The 27,387-nt window shown below is 38.4% G+C and overlaps 1 protein-coding gene across 3 annotated transcripts in view; it reads right to left on the bottom strand.

The window, feature by feature from the left end:
* Nucleotides 1–27,387, bottom strand: part of OSBPL3 (oxysterol binding protein like 3) — an 84,149-nt gene that overhangs the window by 22,490 nt on the left and 34,272 nt on the right. Inside the window, exons 3-13 of one of the 3 annotated variants that reach the window (XM_058817716.1) lie at nt 20,943–21,185; nt 14,494–14,613; nt 14,239–14,292; nt 13,917–14,030; nt 13,002–13,172; nt 9,057–9,183; nt 8,158–8,261; nt 7,921–8,013; nt 7,157–7,313; nt 4,633–4,763; nt 2,051–2,158 (exon numbers count right to left, since the gene is read on the bottom strand). In XM_058817716.1, coding sequence (XP_058673699.1) covers nt 2,051–2,158; nt 4,633–4,763; nt 7,157–7,313; nt 7,921–8,013; nt 8,158–8,261; nt 9,057–9,183; nt 13,002–13,172; nt 13,917–14,030; nt 14,239–14,292; nt 14,494–14,613; nt 20,943–21,035 — 1,272 coding nt within the window. In that variant the 5' untranslated portion in view covers nt 21,036–21,185. The remainder of the gene's footprint in view (nt 1–2,050; nt 2,159–4,632; nt 4,764–7,156; nt 7,314–7,920; nt 8,014–8,157; nt 8,262–9,056; nt 9,184–13,001; nt 13,173–13,916; nt 14,031–14,238; nt 14,293–14,493; nt 14,614–20,942; nt 21,186–27,387) is intronic. The other 2 variants (XM_058817872.1, XM_058817795.1) reach the window with 2 other exon arrangements.

Consider the following 27,387-nt stretch of genomic DNA (forward strand, 5'->3'; position numbering starts at 1 on the left):
CTGGCAAAAGTGGGGTGACCAGTGAGGCCTCTCATTCTGTGCAGAAGCTTGTGTGCTACTGTTTTCCCTGATAACTCCACCAACGCAAAGGGAATGAGCTATGCTGGCCCAAATGAGTGTATTAGCTGCTCTCAAGATTTTCTGCATGAGATGCTTTACTAGCTTATAACCATGACTTCCACATCATAATTTTGCAGGAATTGTAGTATTTTATTTTCAGAACAACATAATGAACAACTTGACAAGCCCAGAATCGAGCTGACAAAACTTCTTTCAAAGCTTTTCTGTTGGTAGGCTGTGCTGTGGTATGGAATGTTATTTGGTACACACTGATAATGGTGACATGGAAAGAAAACAAACTGCTATAAAAAATACTTGAAAAATCCCTCCTTTTACAGCAGGGATAAAAGAGAACCTCAACATTGTTCCTCCTGGAGGAAGGCAGTTATACTAGCCTACAAGTAAAAAAAAGAAAACAACCTTACACACATAAGCATTGCTACTGGGATTATTTCCAATACTATTTTGAATCTGAGAAGGAAAGCAAGCAGGAAAGGCTCATAAAAGAGCATCAGGTTTATATATCTAACACATAAGCTTCAGTTTTTCTTGTTCCACATTGGCATGATGAACTACAGTTAAATTACCCAACAGACAAACAAAACTTTTCCCTTATGCAAAGGCTTGAGATGCCACTTTATACTGCTTCAATTTTCACAGGTGGATCACAGCACCCAGTGTATCATTTAGTGACAAGTTTTGTGCAGTGGCCCTGTCTTCCTCAAAGCAGCACTACTGTATCACAGTCCTCACACAGTCTTAAAATGAAGCTTCTCCAGTATAAGTGATTTCATCCTCAAGTTCCAGCCCAAGCCATGCCAGAGGGAATTTGTGAATGCAACCTTCAAAGGACCTTCTGAAAGCTATTTTTGTCATGTGTGTCTCTTTGTGTGTGTATAGCACATAGCACAAGATTCAAAAATAACCCACTGTCATTGCAAGGACCTCCACTGAAAAAGAAAATAACTCCTGAAACGAAGTAACAATGCATTAATGCTTTTCTGGATAGCAGTTTAAGGGCTGTTCAAATTCTTGTGGGTTTTAAAGCAAAAGGCATTAGAATGATCAACTACCTAAGGAAAAAACCCAAAACTGAACAGCTAAATATGACCAAAACACAGCTCCACTACACCAGAACTGAACCAGAAGCGAACAGATGGAATCTGTTCTGGAATGACTAAACTGTCTTTAAAAATAAAAGGAAATAATTAGTTATGTAAAAGCCCCAGCATTACATGCCCTCAAGTTCTAATGAAAGATTTATACTACAAGCACAGCAGAGGTTTCTGTATGAGTTAACATTTAGGAAAATCCATCAGAAATAACACAGTTCTGGCTTCCCTCACTAACACCCTTAACACCCACATCTTATGACCTATAATTACACCATTTTCACATGCATTCTGCAGCGAGCCAAAAAACTGTCTGAACATCAGTGGAATCTCAAACCAGCTAACTGGATGTAGAAGAGTCCCTGGCTTCACACAAAGACAACTAAATGGCTGAAAGGGCTCTTTTATGTCCCATTTACTTTGATCCTTTAATAGAAATGTCTGAAAATCGTTCTAAACCTTACATGATCCACAATGGTAGCCAACATTCTGGGCTAACAGCACTTGGATGGGTGACAGAAGATCTACATAACTTAACAAAGAATTAAATGGGCAAGAGAAACAGTGGCACGAAGGGTGACAGGTGGCAGCTCTGTACATGCTGAATGAGAAGCAGGCGAGGGAGAACACCAGGAACCAGCAGCAGAAAGCAATGGAAGATGTGCTCAGGAAATCTGCTCACAAGGCAAGTCTTTGAAACCAAACACCACACAATGCATCACCAGAGATGACTCACAGCCAGGAAAGCAGACTGGCTCTGCTAACACACCACACCACGGGGCAGACACCAAGAACAGACAAGAGGCAGCTATGCAGCACTGTCTAGGTGTAGGGGCTGGAGGAACAGGACATCACTGAAAGAGGAAATCCATACCCACCTTCACCAAATCTGGGCTTGATTTTGCATTAGATGCTGAATCAATGATCTTAGATTCGGCATGTATTCTGCGTAACCGGTCTTTAAGATCTGTGTTTTGTGCTATTGCCTGGAACATTTAACAAAAATATTGGGGATATAAAGTTCTCTCAGCTAACTCAAATGGGGCTTTATTGTATAGAAAGGGGCAAAGACTATTTAAAGTGTAATATAAAACACCACCACATCCCTTTTTTACTGGTTCCGCAAATCCTTTATTATAAATGCTTCAAACCTTATTCCTTATCTGTCAAATTAAAACTGTTTTTTCTAGTGTGAGGAAACAGAGACATCAGTGGAGGAAAAAAGTCAAAGATGGCAGGGATATTTTTCTTTTACACCTCCTTTCCTTCACTCCCATCTCCAACATAGCCTCACTCAACGTTAGTTCTTGCCACATCCAAAACCATTTGATTTTCCCATACTGGCAGTTTCCTTTGCCTTTCAATGACAGAGAAACAAGACATAAATTCACACAGGTAACAGGTACAACTTGTGTCCTATCAGATTATAATGGCAATGGTCAGAATAAAAAGCCTCTACTGCAGACTCATGTTTGTTATATGTTATTTAATTATTCTGGGTGCATCTGATAGACAGATGTCAATTAGAGTAGACTTGTAGGAAGAGAGCCTAACTCTGCAATGAAAAGGTCTCTAAAATAAAAGACTGTATTATTAATTTTGGGACAGTATTGAAGACTTACATCCCATTTTAGTGATCTGAATCAATAGCAGGATGTGGAGAACCCTGCTGTTTACACATACACTTTATCCCACAAATGCTTCTGCTCCTGGCAGTAATTTGTGTTGGAAATTATCTTGGGTGCAGGAAAGCCGGAAAGCTCAATGTGATGATGGAGGGGAGAAAACTTATTTCTGGCTTTAGCTATATGTGGTCTGAATTTGCCATAAAGGTTTATATATCCCTACCGTGTCAAATGCTCAGCACTGTGTTAAATCCTCATCAGGCAAGTGCAAAATAGCTCACCTGTAATGACAACTTTCCATTTTCATTATTTGCTACAAAATGTTTTCTTCTTTCTGCTGGCTTTTCCTCCACCCCAAACCAGAAATATTGTATCTTTTCCCATTCTGTATTTCCTTACTTAGAATGTGTGTAGGTCAAGGCTACTATCTTAATGAGGGGAAGCAGAGGCAGATGTGCTAGTTTTGTGGTGGTTTATTCACTTTAAAGCTGCTTATTTTTCTTCCACTGCCAGGCTGATGGGAGCAAAACAGACTTTACAGATCTGCAGATTAAAAAGAGCCCTCATAGGTGATTACCCTGCTGAAACAGCCAAGGTTCACAGATGACTTCTGGATGGGCTACAAGACTGATCAAACATCAGATAAAACTTAACAGAATTGTTTTTTAGACATGTACAGGATGAAGATGGACAACCACATTTCACTGCCCAGAAAACAAAATAATTCATGCTAAGCTGAGTGTTCACTAAGTTCAGCAATCTTAAAAGTGGTTTTCTGATAAAAAATGGTAAACAAGTAACACTGAAAAAATAAAAGTCACCTATTCAAATATCATAAGTGGAAAATCTGAAAGCCAAAAACAAAAGAAGTGCAAGTGAATGAGTTGTTACACAACTTCAACTTTCTATAAACACTGTGGAGACATCACAGCCTCTGTGATGTCCAGGCAAAGAGGCATGTCATACTCTTAAAAACTGTGATCACATGCAGCTTTTGTAAAGCAAAGGGAAGTTTTCATACTGAAATAATTCTAGAGAGAATCTACATCACACTGATCAGTGCCAGAGAGTCTTCCCTGCCCCTGATGTGGTGTTTGTAATAAACTCTGAAATTTTAAGACCCTGGTAATGATTGCCCTCATTGCCCTGGAATCAGATCAGTCTTGTTGTCATTTTTAAGCATGACCAAGCTGAAAAGTTCTGATCTCTACCAATTACATAAAGCACACCAACCAGACCCCTACCTTTTTAAAGAGCACAATCTTTTGTCATTTAGAACTCTGCCCTAATAGCTCCATTGCTGCTTTTAGAGGAGTGAGAGATAATTGAGGCTGGAAGTCAATATAGCAAGTTGTACTTGAATTTGCTTTGCAGTGTCTCGGTGCAGCATGGTGAAGCTCTAGTGCATTAGAAGGGACAGCTGAGTGCATTCAGCCACCATCACCTTTGTTTTATGCCAAGTCATATACAGAATATTTGAGTGCTGTTTAGGTAAAGAAAAGGAAAAGGAAACCTGCAACCCATCAGAAGTGAGTAGTAGCATGTTCAGAAAGAAAGCATACTCATAGTCACAGAGCAGCCCTCTGATTCTCCATCTCAAATGATACAATTAGACTACATACCTAAATCAATCCATCTATCAAACTCCAATGATTTGCCAATACCTTTAACATTTAGCAAAGTCTCTGAAAAATGTGATCTAGAATAACTTACTGTGATTAAATTCTGCAAATTTTAGCACACAGCTGACACTAAAGAAACAAATTAACTACTCTAAAATTTAAAAGTAGTATCTGATGACAATGAAGCTTTGTGAGCTTCAACATGTCACTTACAGATGTTAAGGCATTCTTCAAGCCCACTATTTGTGCAGATGGAGATGAGGATGCATCGTACTCCAGCATCTGCTTCAGCTTTTCTCTCTCTGTAGATATGGTGCTGAAAGCTGACCTCAAGGTGAAGTAAACTGGAAGCATTTCATAAAAAGAGACAGTTAAAAACAGTAGCAGCCAATTGTATACACACCAATTACATAAAACTCCAATAAAGCATCATTTATGGTGACAGAAGCAAGAATTTAGTTCGAGAGATCCAGAGTGGGTTACTAAAACCAAGAAATATTAATCAAGGCTATAGGGCAGATTTTTCGTAGGAGACATGTTTATGGTGAAGGCTACTGTGTTGACTATATTAGCCACAGCCAAAATTCCTCTGATTCTTTGTGACAGATGGCAACAAAGCTAACTAACCACATCTGCTCTTCACTTGCTTTTGTTTCCCAATTAGCTTGAATCTTCAGATGGTCATGAGTCTATTCCATATTCCTCTATAAATTTCAGTGGGGGAGAGAAGAAGAGACAAAAGGAAAAAAATCAAATAGGGAAAAAAAAAAGGCAGTTCTAACACATATTGTGCAACAACTATAGGGTTAGTAGTTTCCCCACAAGCAAGTCAACTGTGGTATTATGTTTTGTTATCTCTTTCTGTGATAGAGAAATTTCAGCTTGTTAGATGATTTAGTGACTCAAAGGGTCAGATCCTGAATGATGTGCATGCTGTGCTGCTACTTCTGCTCCTTCCTGAGGCACTATCACCAGCCCAATACATTTAAATCAGACAACAGATCATGCAATTTTAACATCACTACAGGGGAGTTTATAGGGGAAATGTACTTTTAGAATTTTTTTTCACCACTACGACATTGCATCTTCTCTTTAATCACAGGGAATAAAAATTTATTTGAGCAGTACTTGTTGGTGTAGGTTTTGAACACTCATCTGACTGGAGCATTAGAGGACTTCTGAGGACCTAATCAAGCCCTGTAATACAGCCATGAGACTTGCAAATGCAAAATGAATTCCTTTACAGGGAAATGAAAATGATAGAAAATCTGAGCATGGATGCATGAGAAGGGCAAACAAGAAATTCCTAATACTTCTCTCTCCTGATCATCCACTCTGAGTTAACCTGAATCTTCATCATTTCACTCAGTAGTTATGTAACCCAACTTGGTCTTCTGAAAAATTATTCTTAAGGTATATTCCAATACTGCAAACCATTACCAAAGCTATTCTTATACTACCCAAATAAATCTTTAACAGTATCATAGGGTGGGGAAGGGAATATGTCCACTGTGATCTATTCTGTTAGGCTTTCTTTTATATATAGACAACATGACCAGAATCTTCAGTGACCTTCAATGGCATTTCATATTTTGTATACTAACTTTACTTTTCAAGAATTTCTGCCTACTAAATGACTGATGTTACATTTTATGCAATTTGTATCAAAAAAGTGACACAAGAGGTTTCTCCACTACTTTTTCTTGGAACAGGGGTGCTATGAAGTAACTTAAGAGAAAAATTCTTTATCTTCTTTATCCTCTTAGTAAAATGATTCTGCAGTCACTACAACAAAGTTAATTGTCCCTTCAAATGTGTGGATCAATCTAACCAAAATTTCTGTCTTGGGCAATTCCAGTAAGATGATCTTGAGTAGGTGATTTCTTTGCTCTGCTTAACAGCAGCTTTTCCTACTGCATCCCACCCTCACTTCTTCTCTTCTTCAGGAAAACATACGTCAGTTTTGACTGTAATTGGCTTTATGAAGTTTACTACTTGCATACATTCCTTACATAACAGAATCAAGATACATCAGCACCAAAGGGGAGCAGCAAGCAAAGAATGCTTATTGATACCATCAACCATTATCTGTGCCAAAGGGGACAAAGCCAATCCTCCCAAAAGCCTTTCAGCTATAAATGCTTAAGTGCCTCCCTCACCAAGATCACTTAAACAATAAAAATGTTTCTGCTAAGAGGGTGATGGAACAAAGCATTGCTAAATGAAAAATGATTTTGAGGGAAGAAATATTTCTAGTCAAGCTCCCCCTCTGGCTGCTTTGCATGATTTACTCTCCTGTATTCACTAAAAATAGGTTACTACCATAGCAACCCTTGCATCACCAACAAATGTTGACTCTGAACCACAGTGAAGCACACAGAATATAGAAACATAAATGTGCCCCTATGCACAAATAGGCATGCAAGCACAAGAGAGTAAAGTCTGCTGTATGTATTTCTAGCAGCTGATTTTAGGTAATTTACCTTTTGGCAACAAATTAAACAATTTAGGCTTTTAGCACATAAAATAAGGAGTAGTTTTCTATTAAATAAAAACTGTAAAAAGTGGGGATTAAGCCACCTTTTTCAAACTACTCCAGATCTCAACACTTGCAATTCCTCAAGAAAATTAAAGGAAGGGTGTTTTCTAAACAATAAACAGGAAGCATTCTCCGAAGTCATATCATTATCTAAACTGGGATGATATAAAACCATTTATAAAAGACAATTTCATTTACCTTTATGTGCAACGTGAAATAAGTCCTCTTGCATTTTAGTAAATTCTGATGATGTTTCAGAGCCATCAGAGTAATTTTTCTCCTCTACAAAATCTATTGTAGATAAGTTTGGATTGGAAGCATGCAGTCTCATAGGGGCAGAAAATACTGAAGGCACCTGCAAGTAGGATAGTAATTTGTGATGGTTTTATAAACAAAAGAAAATCTTGTTTTATTGCACCCACTTGGATTCCATGTTGGAGACACCAAAAACGAAAAAAATGACTGTCAATTATCAATTGAAACTTTGAATGGATGACACCTGGCAAATGAAACCAGAGATATAACTTTGCCCAAGGTGCCATAATGGGAGATTCCCAAACTCAAAAAAACAAGCCCATTGAGATCTGTTACATGTGCTAGGTTATTTCCCCCCCTTATAAGTATCTAATCACATGGCCTCTGGATGCAAATGTGCACAAAGCTATCTAGGGAATTTGCAAAAATCTGTACTCATTAAAAAAAAAAAAAACAAAAAACCCCAACAAATTAGAGAAGACTGACAATGGGTAAAAAACACAACCAGTGTCTGAAGGTAACAGGACAGATATTTATTACAGATATCAATGACACCACATTTGTGTTTTGTCTGAGATATTACCACTTAAAATGAGCTAACACAGGACTCTATTAAAAAGGACTCATATTTCCTTAAGTGGTCATGCCAAGAAGTGATCAATAACTAAGGTTTGGAGGAAGGTGGGCTCTGAAAGGACTGAAGTTACCTGTAACATTCCTTTAGCCTCTTTCCCAACAACTCTGGATCGCCACCTCCTGTGTGTTCTCTTTTCCTTCTTTGGGCTTTCAAAAGGTCCAACCTTTTAACAACACACAGGACAAAAGCAATAGAGACTGCCATAAATCCAATAACGCTAAGAAACACCTCAGTTCTTTAGGATTTGGGGTTATTTTTTGGAATTGAAAGGGAAAATAGTTTTTGGTTTTGTTTTTAAACAACAAACCTGCATAGCATTTATAGCAGGCGCTGAATATGTCCTGTGAAGAACATCCATGCTCTGTAACAGCTGGTTCATTTCCAGTAAATATGTGTGACAGTTGGAGAGGTCTGTTTGGAACAAGAGAATGTTTTCAGTTGCCCTAAAGTAACAGACACACTGACAGTTTTCTTTCTTTGGAGGTTAAGCCTATTTTGATTGCAGCTAGCTTAAGTTATTCATTGACTAAAAGCATTAGACTGCTGGATAAAATTATTGTAAATTCAAAATATTGAAATGCATCTATGTGGTGTGTATAATGATTATGATATCTTCTCCTAGCTGGATGCAGAAAAATGAGAATAATGTAACAATTTCTGCAGTTTGAGATTTGTCAGAGCTCCTCATGGTGAGGGTAACAATGCCACAGGCATCAACACTGAATTGTACATTCAGACCTAGAGGTGAGGCTCCTCTGCATTAGAGACAAAGCTCATTGGTAGGTAGAAATTTAAAAAACAAATATCACATAGACATTGCCAACATGAGAAAGATCTTCCTGCTCTTAGTAAAGCATGAAAGCAGAAGGTGACTTTGAAGTACAAAGACTTAGTGCTTTTTAAGTTACTATGTTTTGGATGTTCAAATCTTACTACTGAACATGATGTTCCTATATAAAAGAAAATGTACTGAAATGCTCTTGGCTTCTTGAAGAGCTGCCCACAATTGATACCCCCACTTCCAAAATTACCAGTTCTTTTGAAAAAAAAAGTGAGTAACCACTTAATTGACAACCACATCTTTCCTCCCTCCAGTTTCAGAGAAAATTCTAACAGCAATGACTACTTACTGTATAATACTCTCATTGTTAAGGGAAAACTAGGGAAAATATTAGGCTACTTTCAATTTTCTTAAAATATAATTACCTCTTGAGCATTTTTCCATGTCTTCAGAAGACTGTAGCCAAGATGAAATCCTTGACTCATTACTCGAAAAAGAAAATGACAAATTACCTCCAGTTGATGTTGAATTCTGTTTGGTCAAGCTGCCTGCCTGTTCCAAAGAAGAACGAGTGAAGTATTAACACACAATATTTTAATGTTTTATGCACAAATTCTGACAACCAGCAGTTGAGGACCATGATCATGGACAAGGACTGAAGGCATCAATTACATGGAGGGGGAAGAAGTGTATGATCTGGACTAGGTATACAGTCATTGAGCACAATGGCATGATAACTAATGTAACTGCTGTCCACAAACAGCAGAAAAACTCAAGGAACCATGAAAATTTGCTGAAAACTAAATTTTGAGGAAGGGCAAAGTTATGCATAAGTTAAGTCAACTCAACATAGTCTTAAGTTGCGCCAAGGGAAATATAGGTTGATTATAGGAAAAAGTTTTTTACTAAAAGAGAGATCAAGTACTGGAATGGTCTGCCCAGGGAGTGGGGGGAGTCACCATGTGTTTAAAAAAAGACTGGATGTGGCATTGGTGCCATGGTTTAGTTGAGGTGTTGGGGCATGGGTTGGACCCAATGATCTTGAAGGTCTCTTCCAACCTATTGATTGTGTAAAATAATCAAAGTACTATATCTGAAGAGGACCAAATTCAGACATTCTGTTCCTCCTCCACGCTTCCCAAAGAAGCCCCAAAAGTAGCTGAGATGTAACAAACACATTTGTTAATGCTATTTTTCTGTGTAAAAACAAGATATCATTTAAAATTTTGACGCTAGATGTCATTTAAAATTTTACACAAGTTTGAAAGGCTTCAGCATGAATTTAGCTCAACAGTCCTTAATACAGGGATGGCCATAAACCTTATCTTGGTAAAAACTATCCTTTGACAACATCTCAGTAAACATTTCCACATTAGTTCAATTACAACAGTACTCATCATCAGATGCTCCAAAACATGATGGAAATTCTGCATAAGAGCTAACTGAGGAGTATAATTATATAGCTTCCAATGGCAAGAAATTTTTACCCAGTACTAGTACTATTACTATGCTGTTTTCTTCTCTAACCTAACTACAAATAATAGCCATTCAAATACCTAATTATTTGTACAGCTTACTAAACCTTTCATTTTCAAAAAAACCCAGGTAGGAAGATGCACAAATCACATGCTTTGTCAACATCTTGTTAATAATCAGTTTTAAACTGTTTCGTCCTAGTGCCTTTACACAGCCACATTACTTATGGTCATGAATAAAGCTGACTAAATTGTTTGGCTCTTCTCTGAAGCATGCAATTTACAAACTTTGTTACAACCTGCTGCTCACCTTATATCAGAACTCCAATAGTAGTAATTTTAAATCTATTAATAAGAAACTTCATCTACATCTCAGTTAGCTGCACGTTTCTTAGTTGGCCTTTTTAAGTTTACAGCATAACCACCAACCTGAGTTTCAGAATAAAATAAAATACACCATCCATGTAATGCCATTTGGTATTTTGTCAGTATGCAATAGCAGTAAGCATCAGTGAGCACACTTGTTTTTAAATTAATCAATGCAGCTTAGCTGGCTTATTCCTACATAAAGCTGTCCCAGCTTTAGTCATATATTTAGACATATACATACACACACACATATATATCCAAATAATAATATCAGCACCTTTAAAAGCACAAGTAAACTGAATTTAATGATGGGCAATTATATTGGCATTTTGTGAACCAATTTCACGTTTACCTCTTCATTAATTGGCCTCACCTAACCAGTTTTTCCAGAACTCAAATACATAAGTGAGGTGAGCATGAGGAAAGAAGGAAGTAGGGATTACCAAGAAGCAGACAAGAGAGAGCTTGTGTAGCTCCAGTTTTCATAGTTTTGCTTTGGATCAGCACAGTTAAGCTTTAGAATCCAGGAATTCCACATAAACATGTGTAGATAACTACACCTGTCTCTCAACAACAATAAAAAAAAAATGTGGAAACCAATCAGGTGCTGCTAAAAGCAAATAAAATGCAACTCAAATTTCACTTGATATATATTTCTCAAAATAACCTAAGTGCTGGAGTGATATCAACTAACACCAAGCTAAGGCTGGTGTAAATTGGCAGACTTCCATTTAGCTTGAGCACAGCTAAGGTGATTAACTGCAGCTTAAGAACTATCCCCTTCTATTTTTCACATGAAAATAAGTAGGGCTTCTTTGCAGTGCAAATCTGGATTAATAGTCTGAATTAAAGCTTTTCATGCCAAAGAAGAAATGGTTAGTTTCCTGACAGTAAGCAATAGATTTTAGATACGCTGATCACATAGGTTACTTTGGTGTGGGCTTTTGGGTTTGTTTTTTTTTTTTTTTTTTTTTTTTGAGGGCACCAGCATAAATATACCACAGACTTTGCTATGTTCCACTTCTGCCCTTGATATTCTCCCCTGCTTGTATCCCTGCTGTCTTTCAGGAGAAAATAACTGAATGTCCATGGGAGACCTGCCCTTCCCTGGCAGGCAGTGCCTCAGGAGAGCAGGCTGTCAGGAGAGCAGGCTGTCAGAGCCCTGGAGCTGCTGCTGGCACACGAGGTGCTGCAGACAATTCTCTGCAGAGCGGCCTGGTTACCGCAGGGTGAGTTATTGTTCCTTCAGCTGCCCACTCACCCTGACCCCCATCCTGCTCCACCACGAGCAAAAAGCTGCTCAGACACACGTCCGTGTTTGCTACAACTCATTCTCACTCACAGGATAAGGTGAGGAACGGTGGGTATTGGAGAACAAGCCTGCTCAGATCATAAAGTAATTCCACCAGGGAAAAGCAAGCCTTGGGCAGAAGGAGAACAAGAAGGGCACAGCTGCTTAGGAGTCATTCTGGAGCTGACAGAAACAGTTACTACATCTCACTTGTAGTAACACAGAACAGTTTTGGGGTTTTTTTTTTGATTCTCAAAAGCAACCAGTGATTCTACACTGGAGCAGAAGAGCTGCTTTGGGTGAAGGTCAGCCAGCCAATGTACAGACAGCTCCAGGCACAGAGGCTGTGCTCAGGCACAGAACACCCTGCATCTTCCATGAAACTGCAAAGAGGTCATTTATGGGTTGGACTGAGCATTTGTCAGGCCATTTGTGAAACTAATTCACAGACTTTACCAAAAGAGAAGTACACTGCAGACTGGACCCATCCAGACCCCATATCCACCCACAGCACAGCCCTTGGATTGGTCTGAGTAAAGCTTCTGCCTCAGTTAAAATATAAATAGTGGTCTTCCAGTATAATTCCTTTTAGATATAATATATTAAAATATATAATATACTAAATAAATTAACATAATATAAATATATAAATATTAATATTAATGTATATTATTATATACAATATTATATAATATATAATATATAATATATAAATAGTATAACATATGTATAATATATATTCCTTGTCTATATAATTTCTTGTATAATAGTGAGTTCTTGCATAATTCCTACATACTCCTTAGTTAAGTAGTCAGCTTCATTCATGTAAAATGGGAGAGGGTTTATAAGCTAAAGGACACACAGCAAAAAGCTAAAGGGAAAAAAAAAACCTAGCTGAGTGGTCTTCTGTGACTAATAATCACCAGGACATATCAGACAAATATTGATATATGTCCCAAAAATTATGAGGATTCTAACTCAATATACAGTTTTGAAATTCACTGTGAAAGTACAATTTACTGGATTAAAATAGTGAAAAACTACTAAAAATTTAACAACATAATAAAGGAAACTGCTCGAGTGTAAACCAATAAATAATAAATTTTCCTCTTGACATTTTACAACGTAACTTAAGTGCCACCAACAACTTCCATGACGCTCTTTATTTAATGAACACAAATTAGACTAATTTACTTCCTTATGGAAGCTCATTATTTATAAATAAAAACTATTACCTTTCTACCTGGTGCAGAGTCACAGAAACCTGGGACAGAGTCCGTGGTAGTAGACCCGGGGAAGAAAATGTTGTTGGCGTCGTGAGGAAACATGGAGATCTCGTTCTGGCGGTACATCCTGTGGTGGCGAAGCTTTGCTACCCACTCATCAAACAGCTCCTGAGACTTCACCTGCACAAAATTTCAGGGCCGATGACATTCACATTCGAAATAACTAACAAAGAAATGATGGAATTTTGTGCTCATCAGACATCTAGCCTGGCTGACCTTTACTGGCAAAGTATCAGGAAAGTTTTTTCTATGGATGCTCCTACCAAAATGCAAACTCTATGAGCTTAGGCATGACAGAAAATCAATCACAAGATAAAGTCAGGGAAAAAAGAAACTACAGTTAGTAATTATGCCTTCCAATGCAGAACACAATATTAGAGCAACTTACAGATTAAAAAAACCCTTAAAATTTGAATAAAGCCCCTCACATTTATCATTTCTTAACTACCATACTTAAAGCTAGGTCAGTGTTTAATTAATTACAAACAGAAATTTTATTTTCTTGATGTATTTCAAAACAATTTATTCTGCAAGCAGAAATCCTCATACTTGACCACGGGAAGCATGTCTTCTAGATAAGACAAGGATGAAGATACTGAAAATAAAAAAATTTGTGCAAGAAAGGAAAAAAGCACTGCTAAACATGAGGCATCTTCAAAGTTTCTGTTCAGAACACGGTTACTGATTCTGGGCCCTAAAACAGTGCCATAGGACCTCTCCCATTATTAAGTGCAAACTAATCTGATGAGACTAAAAAGTTACTAGTGCAATTGAGAAACCTCTTGCTATAAAAAAAAGTGCTCCAAGCTACAGAGCTAATGGCAGTAGTTTGGGAGCAAGGTTATAACAATCTTGAAGACCTACCTTCAGGTGGTATATCTGCTCCTCTGTATCCAAATCTATACATTTTGTTGATTTCTTTACAGACATGACAGAAAGTCCAACATCAATACAGCCATGAAGTTTTCCTCTCTCTATCTGCAAAAAAGTAAAAAGTAAAACCACAATCACTCCAGATGAAAGCAAAAGGATAAATATTACCTTCTGAAATCAGCATTTCTTCCCCTCTCAACCTACTGTTTAGAACTACTGAAAACTCTGTTTGTCGTTGCCAACAGTAGGGAATTTTTGTTATTTTGGATCCTTGTTACTTTGTAATGGCCTTAATGGGTTTCAGATCACTTACATCAGCTCGGCATTTAGAATACTTCAAAATCCCTCTGTCCAAAAAGAAGTATCTCTGTAAAAGAAATGCAGAGAATTAAAACCAAACAAAACATACACAAAAAGAAAAAGCCACAATCAGAAAAATAGCACAAACACATCCTCTCTGCTTCCATTACTCTGGAGAAAACTTTCTCTGCTTTTATGTAACCTTTTTGTCAGAAAACCACACCAAATAAGTCCCACTCAAGCTTTCAGATGCACATTCCTTTCCTACCTTGTGCCAGCCTTTCAGAGGCCATTTCCTCTTTTTCAGCAAGCAGCCCTCCTGCTTCTGTGGCTCCTGGGTACAATTCATTGCTCCCCGGAGTCCTTCCACAATTTCCCAGCTGTCCTGCTTAAACAGAAAATCCAAATGTAGATCTTATTTCTTCCAAATAACTGAATTTTTAAGAGAGATTCAAGAAGAAGAAGGCTATAAGAAAAAAAGACAAAACCCAATTGATGTTGAAATATAACCAAGGTTCCATCTCGACACTTTGTTATGTATCATTAGAGAGATAAGATTCTTTTTAATTTTGATGGAAACAACATCATTAAACAAAACACAATTTTTATTACACCATCCTCCATTGAATTTTTATGTATATTTTCCTGCATACACACAGTGCATAACCATAGCATAGTTACAATTTAGCAAAAAACCTTCTGTCATCAGAGACAGAAAATGTTCTATGTTAAAAGGATAGATTTTGTAGGTTATGAAGCAAAAAATAAGACATTAAAAATGAAGATCTCTAATATGAAACTCTTTTGTTACTCAGTAACTCAAGGTTTTGTGTTTGGTGTAAATCGCGGCCTCCCTAAAGTAAAAATAATAAGGTAACTAAACTAAAAACAATATAAAAAGCCAGGGAAGTACTGTGAGGAATATGACATAAATAGAAACTACAAGAAAAACAGAAGTCACCCTTCATCAGATAAAACTAATTAAAAGCGAATCACTCTTTTTGCCACCAGGAACTCTTAAATGAAAGACCCTACAGCAACAAACCAGAAGAGTCTAAATCTCACAGTATTTTTATAGCTTTTATTTATGGAACAACTACAAATGACAATGTAACATGAGTTTCAAGGTTTCTGATGAGAGATCTCATGAATTATTTATTGCCAGGACTTGGCAGATGTAGCATTATAAATAACTGACAGGAAATGGTGTGTGCTAGTACCATCCCCTTATATTTGAAAAAGATAAAGAATACTTTAATACATAGAGTATGATAACAGAAAAGGACAAGTACGAAGCACATTAGGGAGAAGAGAACTATTCTAGATAGGTAAGTACTCATGGTGCTCCCTGTAAAATACATAGTGAATTATTCCCAAAAATACCTTGGCTGGCTTAAAAAAAAAAACAAACTTAAAGAGAAAAATGAAAAAAAAATTACAAAAAAAAAAATCAGCAAATGTGCTAGCTCTCCTCATTTACACATTTTCAGGATCCTTAAAATTAATCTCTATAAACTCGGAAAAAATGACATCAGGTAATACGCTCATTACTTATGTAATAAGGCATTACAAGCAAGTCAATTTTGAAAAAGCATCTAATAATTCCACCACACTGTTGGTGGCACTCTGTTATTTCTGTTGTTTTCCTTGTGCCTCATTTAATAGAACAAACTGGTAAGCTGCTCTGCTTTCCTGCTTGGAGTTTAGCCTGCCAACACTCACCACACAATGAGCCACAAGCAGTGGGACTGTGGGGCTGGGCAGCTCCTGCCAACCAACACCCTACAGACCATCCAGTGATGTTGGACTACCTCAACACAAGCCAGAAGTGCAGTTGTCCTAACCAAAGTTTTTATGAGGGAACACATTTTGTCATATAATTCTAATTAAGAACTAACAGCTACAGCTGTGAGATTAAGAAAAATGTTCTGTTAATGGTTTTGTTTCTTTCTTCTTGAAAGTATCCAGAAGAACTTAAAGCTGCTTTGCCCAAATACCAAGCAAGCAATTTCTCTTGTCATGCTAAAATATATTAAACTGCATTACCCAAGCACGTAATTTTTCCACTGAGAATTAATCTGGTAGTAGTGAACAGTGGATCTTTTTCAATATTCTAGTGTTGTACCTAACCAAAGAACTTTCTCAGTTTTGGGATCAAGTTTCCACAGTTTGGTTAAGCATAAACAGAATACATCATTGATTGAAGGAGACAAGCAGAAATTTTATCTCAGTCAAGGAAGATTTACAGTATCATAGATCATCTTGGTTTGGAAGGGACCTTACAGGATCAGCTAGTTCCAACCCCCCTGCCATGGGCAGGGACACCTTCCTCTAGACCAGATTGCTCACAGAGCCCCATCCAACCTGGCACTGAACACTTCCAGGGCTGGGGCATCACAACTTCTCTGAGCAGCCTTCAGTGGTCTCAACTTTCACAGTAAAAAAATCTCCTAACAGCTAATCTAAATCTCTCTTCTTTCAGGTTAAGACCAATCCCCTCTGTCCTATCACTATGTAAAAAAGCCTTCTCTGTCTTTTTTATTTGCTGCATGAAGTACTCAAAAAGGCTTCAATAAGTCATCATGCAGCCTCATCTTTCTGTAAGGATAAACTTAGAAAGAAAGGGACTCCTGAAATGAGACAGACCCATGATACTGGATGTGTGAGGTGAGAAGAATCAGCTGAGAAATAGTTCAGCCAATTACACTCATCTGGAATAAACACAGTGTTAATAGTTTTGATCAGAATACAATTTTTTTAAAATTCTTTTTAGTACAGAATACAATGTTCCCTACATTAGAACTCCAATTTTGCCTGAACCTCTCCTGCAGTCCAGACACAAGGTGTCTCTCACATTGCTGCAGGAAAGTCATATTATCACAGTTCTCCAGGTGAGCAATGTGTCCTAGAGTGTGCCTTCTCAAATAAAAAGTGTGAAAATGGGAAGAAAATCTGAAATGGAAGCACTGCTTCCCTTCAAGCAGGCTGGACACCCTGCCAAATCTCAGGTAGAAGGCAAGTCTGCTACTCATCTCTCTACCCTGGGAATCTCACACTTCAATTGTCAGCTATACATAAAGGTGGCTGAGTTGAATTAGAAATGGATCCTCTTAAAATCTCACAGAATTAACAGTTTGGGGACCTGCTGGACAGATGCAAGGTGGCATGATGCATTGACAGAATCTGGTCCTCTTCCATATACATCCTTCCAGATGAATCCAACCTTTCCCACCTGAACAAACTCTCATATTTTTCAAAAACACTGCTGCTGTGACTGGTTTTGGTTTTCCACCAGACCTTACAGATCTTAACCAGGTTTTTTGCTTTGTGAGAGATTTGACACCTCACTGAATGAGGAAAAAGCGTCAGCTGGCTATTCCTGGGAGCAGCTGCAGAAGTGAAAGAAAACTGCTTACTCTCTAAAATGAAGGCAAATGAATCAGGCTGGTCGATTATCATCTCTACTCATCCCTCTGAAATAGCAGAGGAGCAAACTGGAGACAAAGGATTTCCTGAAAGCATTCAGATTATACTCCCTTCTGCTTATTCTTGCCCCACAATAGGGAACTGAAAGAGATAGCCCAAAACACGGCACTAACTTGAAATAAAACAACTGCACTCCCCCCTAAAAAAACCCCCAAAACTCCCAGATGAATGGCATTAACAATTCTAGCATAAGTCTGCTGTCTAGATTGGTTGTGTTTTAACATTATGATGCTACAAAAGATTTTTGGGCCAAAATCTACACAAAATTATCAACACTGTATTTGCTGCCCAGGAAGAAATTTCACTTGAGGCTAAGGGAGGAACAAAATCTTTGCTTTTCTCAGGTCTAGAGGTGCTCATTTCAGATAGGCACTGAAAAATTCCTCTGTACACGTTCCTTGGTGCATACTCAGTCTATGGCTGAGGAAAATACCCACAGACTTTGGTCTTCAGAGATAAGTCCATTATTAGGTAAATGTATTCATTTTATTTGTTTAATATAATGAAAGCCTTCTCATTTTCTGCAACATTCTGCACCATATTGCTCCTTAAGGAAATTTCAGGGGAAAGTATGAAGTAATGACTGAATGGCTCTCAGACTGATGCTTGCAGTTGCAGCTCCCTGAAGGAAACAGATGACAGTGCCACACTCTCTTTCAGTGCAAAATGCAGTCAGTTGTACCAAATATTTTAAACTGCCAAAAATAGAAACCTACTTTGTGGAGGATAAGGGTTGGCATCAGCTGCAACTAAGGCATTTGTTACGGTTCATAAAATTGGCAGAAATGATTTAATTTTCTTTTATGGAACAGGAGGTTTTTTAAAACAGTTCTCCTGTCACAAAGCTTTTCCCTGGTGGATATATTTTAAAAGTTAGTTAACATATTAGATTTAAAAATAACTAGCACAACATACCTTCTTTTGATTACAGGTCAATTTAAATTTAAGGAAGGTCAACACCAGTTTTCTTTCCTCACAAAACTGAATTTGAGTTGTGTCTCTGTGGAAGAGATCCCTTTCCATAACTGAAGGAGAGGGGAACAGAAAAGCAAAGAGGTGGGAAGTGGCAGTAGCCTCCAACTTTCCACGGGGCTTCAAAGTGAAGGTGAATTTAGTGGAAGAGGATTAAGTGTTCACCTGTTCAGTTCACACAGCAGTGTACCAAATCAGGCTGGAAATGGGCACCAAATGTAGCAAAGGGAGGAGTGGATCCCTCAAAGTCCTGCAGCCCTGCTTAAGTCAACTCCTTTCTAGCACAGTGGCTCATTTTCTGCATCACAGGAATCCCACAAACAGCCCTCCAACTTGGAACTAAACTTTAGCAGACACAGCAGCCTGGCACTACTGTGTTTCCACATCCCAGCCTCAGGTCACCTATTTGGTGCTGGCATACACCAGCAATAAAGTCTGCATGCAGGAAATCCAGAGAGGCTCAGAATTCAGATCCTGCTATTTTTTGGGCAAATCTCACCCTGCTCCAACTCTTCTTCCCCTCCCAATGGTCAGACCTTATTTCTACTTAATCAGATTCAAAGAAGTACTGCATCAGAGCAGCAGCACAGAGAAAAGCACCCCTCAGGAAGATCTGTCACTAACCCATGAGCCATGAGCACAAGGGATGCCAGTGTTTGAAGGAGGAATAAGAAGCCCTCCATGGAGCTGGAATATGAAGAAAAGAATATCAAAATCATTGCATGTCACTCCCTAACCTGCACAGCACCTGGCAACATCATTTAAACTTTCAGGATAGTTTTAATAAAAAAGTATCAGTAACAGTATTACATCCCACTATTCTACCGGATTTTGAAACAAACACCAAAACGAATCCAAACAAATGAACAAAAGCTCCTGAAGGTTATTGTACATGTGGTCCTTTTTTGATTAGGGGATTCTTAACCATTTCATACAACTTTAGATGGTTGTTGTTGTTTTAATGGAACACCTAAAGTATTGTCATTTAAACTAATATACAGATGGAAAGGGCAAATAAATGGCATTATTATGTTTCCTTACCTTGGCTGTACTACACACCAGTGAACTTAGTCATACTCATGTAAATCCCATTATTTACATAATAAATTATAACACTTGATAGACACGAACTGTTTAACAGACAATACCAAATCTTTTAAATTATACTTTCAAAGGTAATCTCATATGGAGCATATAAAAAATAGTACTGCAGGAAAACAAAAAAGACATCCTGAGAGCAAGAATTTTATTGTACAGTAATGCACAGCATTTCTCACAAGTGCAGCACTTCAAAAGTCATAAATTGTTCAGACATTTGTCTGCCATGCCAACTGCATGAGCAGAGCCAGAAGTCCTAGAAGAGCAGCTGCTGTTTCAAAACACAGCTGAGGGCTCCAAAGCTTTTGGGGGATTGGGATGCTCAATTCCAATTAAAATATCTGCCTGAGGCAGCTTCCAAGAGCTCCACTAAGCCAGCACTTGTACAGATAAAAGTTTATGCCGAGCACTTTGCTCATGACTTTGCAAACATGGATTGAGCACATTTAAATTTAATTCTCAGTGCAGCTGCAGGTCAGCGTCTCTTGCCCTCAAACAAAGTTGTCTTCAGCAGCCTCACCTGTCAGGTGCAAACACTTGTAGACAGGTCTTTTGAAACTGAGAGGTTTACAGAAAACAGAAGCAACTTCTTAGCAGGAAACAAAGCAACCTTCACATTTGGCACGCAGAAGCATCGTGTTACACAAATGCTCATTTTGCTATCTGCAGCTCTACAGCATCAACCAGGGCATTCAAAGAAGCCCTGTGTCACGTTCATGAAAAATGAATTATCTTTCACACATCCATGCACACTTTTCCTTGGAAACTTGAAATAAACAGAGCAGTTACACAATTTTTTAGCACAAAAGTAGTGCCTAACAGAAAAGATTTAGTATTTTAGGATCAAACTACTGAGACCAAGATGCTACAGCATCTCTATTTCACTATAAAGATACAGATAGAAATCAAAATTCACTGTAAGCATCCCAGTTTTACACATGCCTGCTATTCAGTAATGTGTGTTTAATGCATTTGACTTAAAACAAGATGCTGCTACCAACAAAAAAAAAAAAAAAGAAAAGAGAGAGAGAGAGGAAAGCAAAGAAGTGATGAAATAAAACAAGCAAGCAACAGGAAAACAAGGTTTGAGAGATTTGCAGATATCTAAGAAAAAAAGTAACAGCCAATCTTAGCAATGCTTTCAGCTTGGTGAAAAAGTACCTGTCGACTTCCCTGCTTGGAGGAGCAGCTGCTGGTACTTCTTGAAGGAGACAACATCTTCTGGGATGCACCAAAGTTTTTTTCTTCACTCATGATCCAATTCTGTTTGTGTCACATAAGCTCACTTAGAACACCATTAAAAGGTAATTTGGAAAATGTGTTGGAAGACTCCTCAATGAAACACCAAACTCATCCTTTATCCAAATGCAGTCCAGTGGCATGATCTGTACCCCATGGAAACTCCTAAAAGGGAAAAGAAAAAAAACACAACAGATTATCAGATGCGGTCTCTTGCTGCCACATTCTAGCATGAATCATAATAAAGCCTTTGGTTAACACAAGCTGAGCACATTACTGTATTTTATAAGAAATAAATTGAACAACCACTTTAAGATAAATTTGAAAGTCTCAAAAAGGAATTATATAAATTTTGAATGCCAAAAACATTTTAATTGTTCCTATTTATTCCGAGGACAAAGTACCGTATCAAGCATCTTTTTACAGATATAAATTAATTTAAAAAATTAATAAAAACTCACAAAGAAAGTCATAAATATCTATATGAAATGGCCCAAAATAGATCCAAAGTAAGAGGCAAATATCCAATAAATTGCCACCAAAAAATGATGGTGTAATTAAATAAATGTCTCTTTTTCTCTGTTTCTTGATAATTTAAACAACTAAGCATGGATTCATGTTATAAGGAAAACCCCCTCTACATAAAAGAGTAATTCCTAAAAGTAGTGAGCATGAAAACTTAGCTGCCTAGAGCTGTGCATGGGCACTTTTACCTGGAATCAGAAAGCTCTATCTACTCTCACATCAGTTGTCTCAGCAAGTGACTAGAAGAATAATTAGCAGTCTGTTTAATAACAGTGCTCCCCACAGCACATGCAAATACGAGCCATGCCAGGAGCTCCCAGTAACGGAGCTCCAGCATGGGTAAAAGCTGTCATGGTAACTGAATACTTTTTAAAAAAACCCAAAACCCCAAAACACACAAACAGAGGACATTACAAAAGAGTCATGCTTTCCAAAACTTGAGGTGGCAATATAAATTGTGTAACATTTCAAATCTTATTGCTTCACACAAAGAATTCACAATTAGGAAGAGTCCAAGAACAATCAGTGATAAAGGTAAGGAAGTTTCCACAGAGAGATTTCATTGCTGAAACAGGGAGGCACTACTTCCCAATTCCCTCACTTGCACTGTCACAACAGTCCTGAGCTGGGATCACTGATTATTGAAGTTTGCCATTCATTTTTTCCTTGAAAAGCCTTAAATTCTATTCTAAGAGAAGCAGTAATGTCAGATCCCTAGTAAAATATTTTGTGCATCTTAAGAATTCATTTTCCTTAAAAACAAAACAAAAATACATCAAAATCCACAGACAAGGAAAACCATCCAGAACACAAAATTAAAACCAGGTGCTATATTCAAGACGAAGACAGCACTCTGCAGCAGAAAACCTCTCTCCCTGCAGCTGTAGTCTGAAGCATCCATCTTCTGAACAGAAACCTTTTCCAACCTACATGGCTTTCTGGCAATACAGTTTGCTGTAACATTTCAATCAACATGCCCTCTTTTCACCTGAAACACAACCTCTCCTCATGGCATTTACTTTACCTAGTTAGAAATACTCTGTAACCTCCAGAACAAATCTGTTCTACAGCGCCAACCTCCACAAGTGAGGTGAGAAATCAACGCTCCTGGAGTTCTTCCAGGAGTGAAGATGAGTCAGCTTGGTAAATATTCCAGGAACCATCACACAGTGAGCACAATGAAGGCCAAAATAAACCCCAGAACAGCACTGTGGCAAGCAAGGTCTCTGTGATTTGGGCCCAACACAGGGACTTGAGACTGAAGTTATGACTGAGATTAGGAGCAGTGCATTTTGGAGAAGGTATGGTCATTTTCCATCCGGAAGATAAGTTTATGTGGCATTTCATGAAGAACAAATACTTTTAACAGGTTTAGATTCATTTCCATTTTCTTTTTAAAGCAGGTAGAAGCATCTCAGGTTTTTTACTATGGTGTAAATATAAAGGATAATTTTCTTCCTTACTTGCAAGATGCATTCAGCAAGACAGTTTAATGGTAATGTCTCTATTTACAAGAACAGAAACACTCTTCCTGCAAACATTGTTCAGATATCCCCTTGAAACTAGGCAGCAAGTGTTCTGCTTCTGAGCAAACACACTTTGCTCAGATAAATCCCTGTTCTCTCCACTGCTCTTGTTCAGAATGAGCCCCTCCAGCTTTCACTGGTGACTATCTGGCATTTTGGCAGTGATTGGCAGAGCTCATGGCAAGAAACAGGCTCTAATTTGCAGCAAAAAGCACTGGAAACTTTTGCAGCAAAAAGCACTGGGTATATCTCCAGGACACACTAAATTTAAAACATACAATGTCCTTTGCTTGTTTGAACACACAGCACAATAGTTGTGATGTCCTAGAAGTGTCAAATAACCCAAAAAAATACCCCTAGCGGTCTCTTGGACTTCAGCACAGAGAGAAGCCACATAATCAGAGGAATCTTTCTATCATCATGTTTCTGGTGTGGAGTCCAAAGGAACTCAAGGTTTGGCTACACCAATGTTTTAGGGCAGAGCAGAGGGGGGCTTCCTCTGCAAATCTCCTGTAGTAACAAGGTCTGCACTGCAGGGCAGTCTTGGAACATGGAGGTTGAATCTCTTTTGGATTAAATGTGCTCCAGGACTGCATCCAGTGCTCAAAGCACAACACCAGACCAGAGCTAGTGCTGAGGAGTCTTATGCAGGGGCTGATGTTAGGTCTTCTTCCAAAGTGATTGACTACAAGGATCCAGCTTCACTGCACTGCTCCACTTGCTAACATTGACGTCAGAGACACTAAGAAAGTTCTTAAGATCTCCTACAGCAATGTCATTTGTCCTTTTGGAATCAAAAAGAGTGTGATGGGCAGGTTTCCAGAATTCAAATGAGCTGAAGATGACTCACTACCCAACAAGAGGTGCTTGAACAAGGAGCAGGTGACAGGTGAGGTAAATCCAGCAGAGCGCACCTGAAGTATTTTGTCAGTCTACTTCTAAAGTGGGGTTTTGCATTTTCCTTTATTCCTTCAAATGAGTTACTGCATGGGCTGGATGAAAGGCTTTTCTTACCAGCCCTGAAGAATTCAGGAGTGAAAAATATGTCTTCTCTCCAAAGTGCTTTATTCTATAGGTGTTTCTCAAGGTAATAATTTAACTTATTACCTTGAGACTTCCAGATTTGAGCATGAAAAAGTGTATGTGAATAACTATCACGGCCCCAACTCCTCTACATAAAATGCTATGTATTCCAGCAACAATTTTGTGCTCCTTTTAAAAAATTTTCTTCAAGTTTAGAAGAGAAAAAAGAAAACTGTGGCTGCCCTTGAACAATAACACACTCATTCTTCTGGGAAGGTGAGAAAACACTGATCCTGCATCCCAACTTGACTGGCTTACAGCAGTGGTGACTGGGCCTCTCTAGGGCAAATGATATTTTGCAATACCTGCGGAAATTAAGGTCACCAGGTATAAAAGCAATTACAACATTAAAGCGAGCATAAAATGCAGTGTTATGCTAATGAAGAGAAGATTGCAACTAAAACTGATTTTTAAGGTCATCATGATACAATTGCTTCAGATTCATTAAAATTTGCTCCTTTCCATGCCACAGGGTGGCCTCAGAACTGTATTTGTTCCCACATTTCTCTGGAGCACACAGGGCCACTTTTGTCTATTCAACAAAGACAACTCAAAGGTGTGAGGCTGAGGCAAATCCAAATAAATTTAGGACAGTAATTTTCACAAGTGCTAAGTATTGCCCTAATTCTTTTCTATAAAGCCAACAGCTGCAAAAGTAGGCCAAGAGTGCCTCTGCAAATGACCTCACCAGGTGCGTTTTGAAGAATTAAAAATACATGAGCATCAAATATTGGTTAGAGCTACTACACCATAAGATGATAAACAGCACTTATTTCTACTTATCATCTGCTACTAGTAGCCTTATCATTCTATATCAACTAAAGATAATGTAAACATATGTTAATATGTAAAACAGGAATACAATTCTTTTTTTAAAAAAAGTACCATCCCAGGTTGTCCTCAAACCTTTAAAATTGCACAGGTTCAAAGCAGCCTTGCAGTATCATTTCATCTCTCACAACTCTGAAAACAATAAGCTTATAGCAAAATCAAAGATTTTTCACATCTCACAAAAGAAGAGAAGGGAAATTCAGAAAAAAAATATGTAAAACTGCAGTAAAAACCCCCTCAACATTATGCAATTATTTTTGCCATGGTTCTGGAGGAAAAGTAAAGCCTTAACAGCTGCTTCAAAGCTGATTCAGCAGTGAAGGAACACTAGAGACTTTGAGAAGCAAGACTGGAAGTGTACATCTCATTCTGTAGTCAATTAAGGTTTTTTTGGATAGAAGAATAGTAACAACATAAAGCCTGATGAGAGTCAGGTGGATACAGCAAGCATGGAACAGAGCAATCCAAATCAGAGTTGCAAGCAATGCTGAGTGACTTTTCACAGAATTAACAAAGACTTTGTGCTGAAACCTTTGCTCTGCAGCTATTATTAAATTACATTCACTCACATCTGCCTGGATAAACAAAGCAATAGTCTTTTCCTAGTATTGCTTTCATGTCTCTCTCAGTTATAGTTCAGTTTGCCAGCTTTAATCTATCCCAGTGTCTTATCTACCTCAAGATACGAAAGATTTATTTATAGGCTACAGATGAACCACGTACAACTATGGGAGATGTCTTTCCAAGGCAGGTATTTGCTGTTCCTCAATTACTGTAAGATTCACACTACTGAAGGTCAAAGCACGTGAATCCTGTTCTGTTACTGGCTATTCTCTTTACTAAAGAAAACTTTTAGAGACAAACACAAAGCAGTTTAAAACAACTCTTACTGATAGGTTATTAAACCTATCTTTGAAAGCAAAGGTTCAAACAGCTTAGGAAGACTAACAATAACAGGAAGCATTTCAGAACTGCCTTCCATCAGATAAGTGATCACCCAAATCACAACTTCTCTTGCGCAGATGTTTTCATCGGCCATGGAAAAATGCTACTTGGAAGCAGTCTGTGATGCAAAGAAACAGTTCAATCTAGCCCGTCTCCTTAAGGAGGCTTTTGTAGTAATTTAATCATGCTGTGTCACTGACCTAAAAGAGGAAAATTTAGTTCAAAGAAAACTCTCCTAATTGTCTAATCAAGAGAGACAGACAGAGAGGGAAAGGGGAAAAGCTGGACAAACAACAAACATACTGCATTTAAGGAGAGATTGCTTATCATGTATAATGTTCATCACTTGATGAAAGAAAATCCTGTATGTTTCAGTGAACAGAAAGCAAAAAAAATCCAAAACCACAGAAACAGAAAACAAACCACAAAGCAAAACCCCAAAAACAATCCAGTAGAACATCCCAAGACATCAAAGAACATGCTTCAATGTCAATCTAATTTGACCTTCTGGCAGCAAAGCAAATATTTGCTGTTTCACTAATAAGTCAATCCTTGCTTTATAGATATCCAAGATAATTCAATCCTTACATTATAAAAATCTTATTTAAATTTAGAAACGGGTCATTCAGCATCCTGAAATATGAGTACATATAAAAATACCACCTTTTCCTCACATCCGCCACAGAAACTGTCTATAATATTGCACATGACATGATTCATTTTAAATGCATACTCCTGACACTGTTTCCATCTCCCCAGGAGATCTGTGATAGATTGCACTTGTACCAAAAACCCAAACTTACTGGGAATATAAACTAGAGAGACATGTTAAAAGTCCTGATGACAAGTGACACAGAAAATACACGCGGTAATAGCAGTATTTTTACATAATTAGTCAGCTGTCTTACTACCTTTTCCACACAACTTTCAATCACGGTTGAGAATCAGAACTAACAGGTCTAACCTAGCCCACAGGCAGGTCCTAAATGATTAAAATTCTTTTTCTCTCCCCGTCCCTTTCAGGAGGAGTCCTGCCAAGGGCCTGCCTGAGCTCAGGCCTGAGCAGCAGGACCGAGGGAGCCGCATGCGCCCCGTCCAGCTCTTGGCAGGGCTCAACACCTCCCCAACCACCCAAAAGCTGAGGGACACCAGAAACAACTTGTGACCCACTAAAAGAGGCGTCCACAGCCTCTCTGCCGAGAGGGTGGAGCATAAAACAGCAGCTCCTGAGCTGGGATCAAACCCTGGGCTGGGATCAGGTGCGCTGCACACCGCAGGGCTAACAGGGTGCAGTCCTCACTCTGCTCAAACTACACACCAGGAGCTGGGCTGTTTGCATTGAACTGCTGCTCAGCCAGAGAAACCTCACAAAACATGATCAGGCAATAGAAAAGAGAGAGAAGCTTAGGAGGGGCAGGGTTAAGGAGGTGCAGTCCTCGCTCTGCTCAAACTACACA

Source organism: Ammospiza caudacuta, chromosome 1 (genome assembly GCF_027887145.1).
Source record: "Ammospiza caudacuta isolate bAmmCau1 chromosome 1, bAmmCau1.pri, whole genome shotgun sequence".
Lineage (NCBI taxonomy): Eukaryota > Metazoa > Chordata > Aves > Passeriformes > Passerellidae > Ammospiza > Ammospiza caudacuta.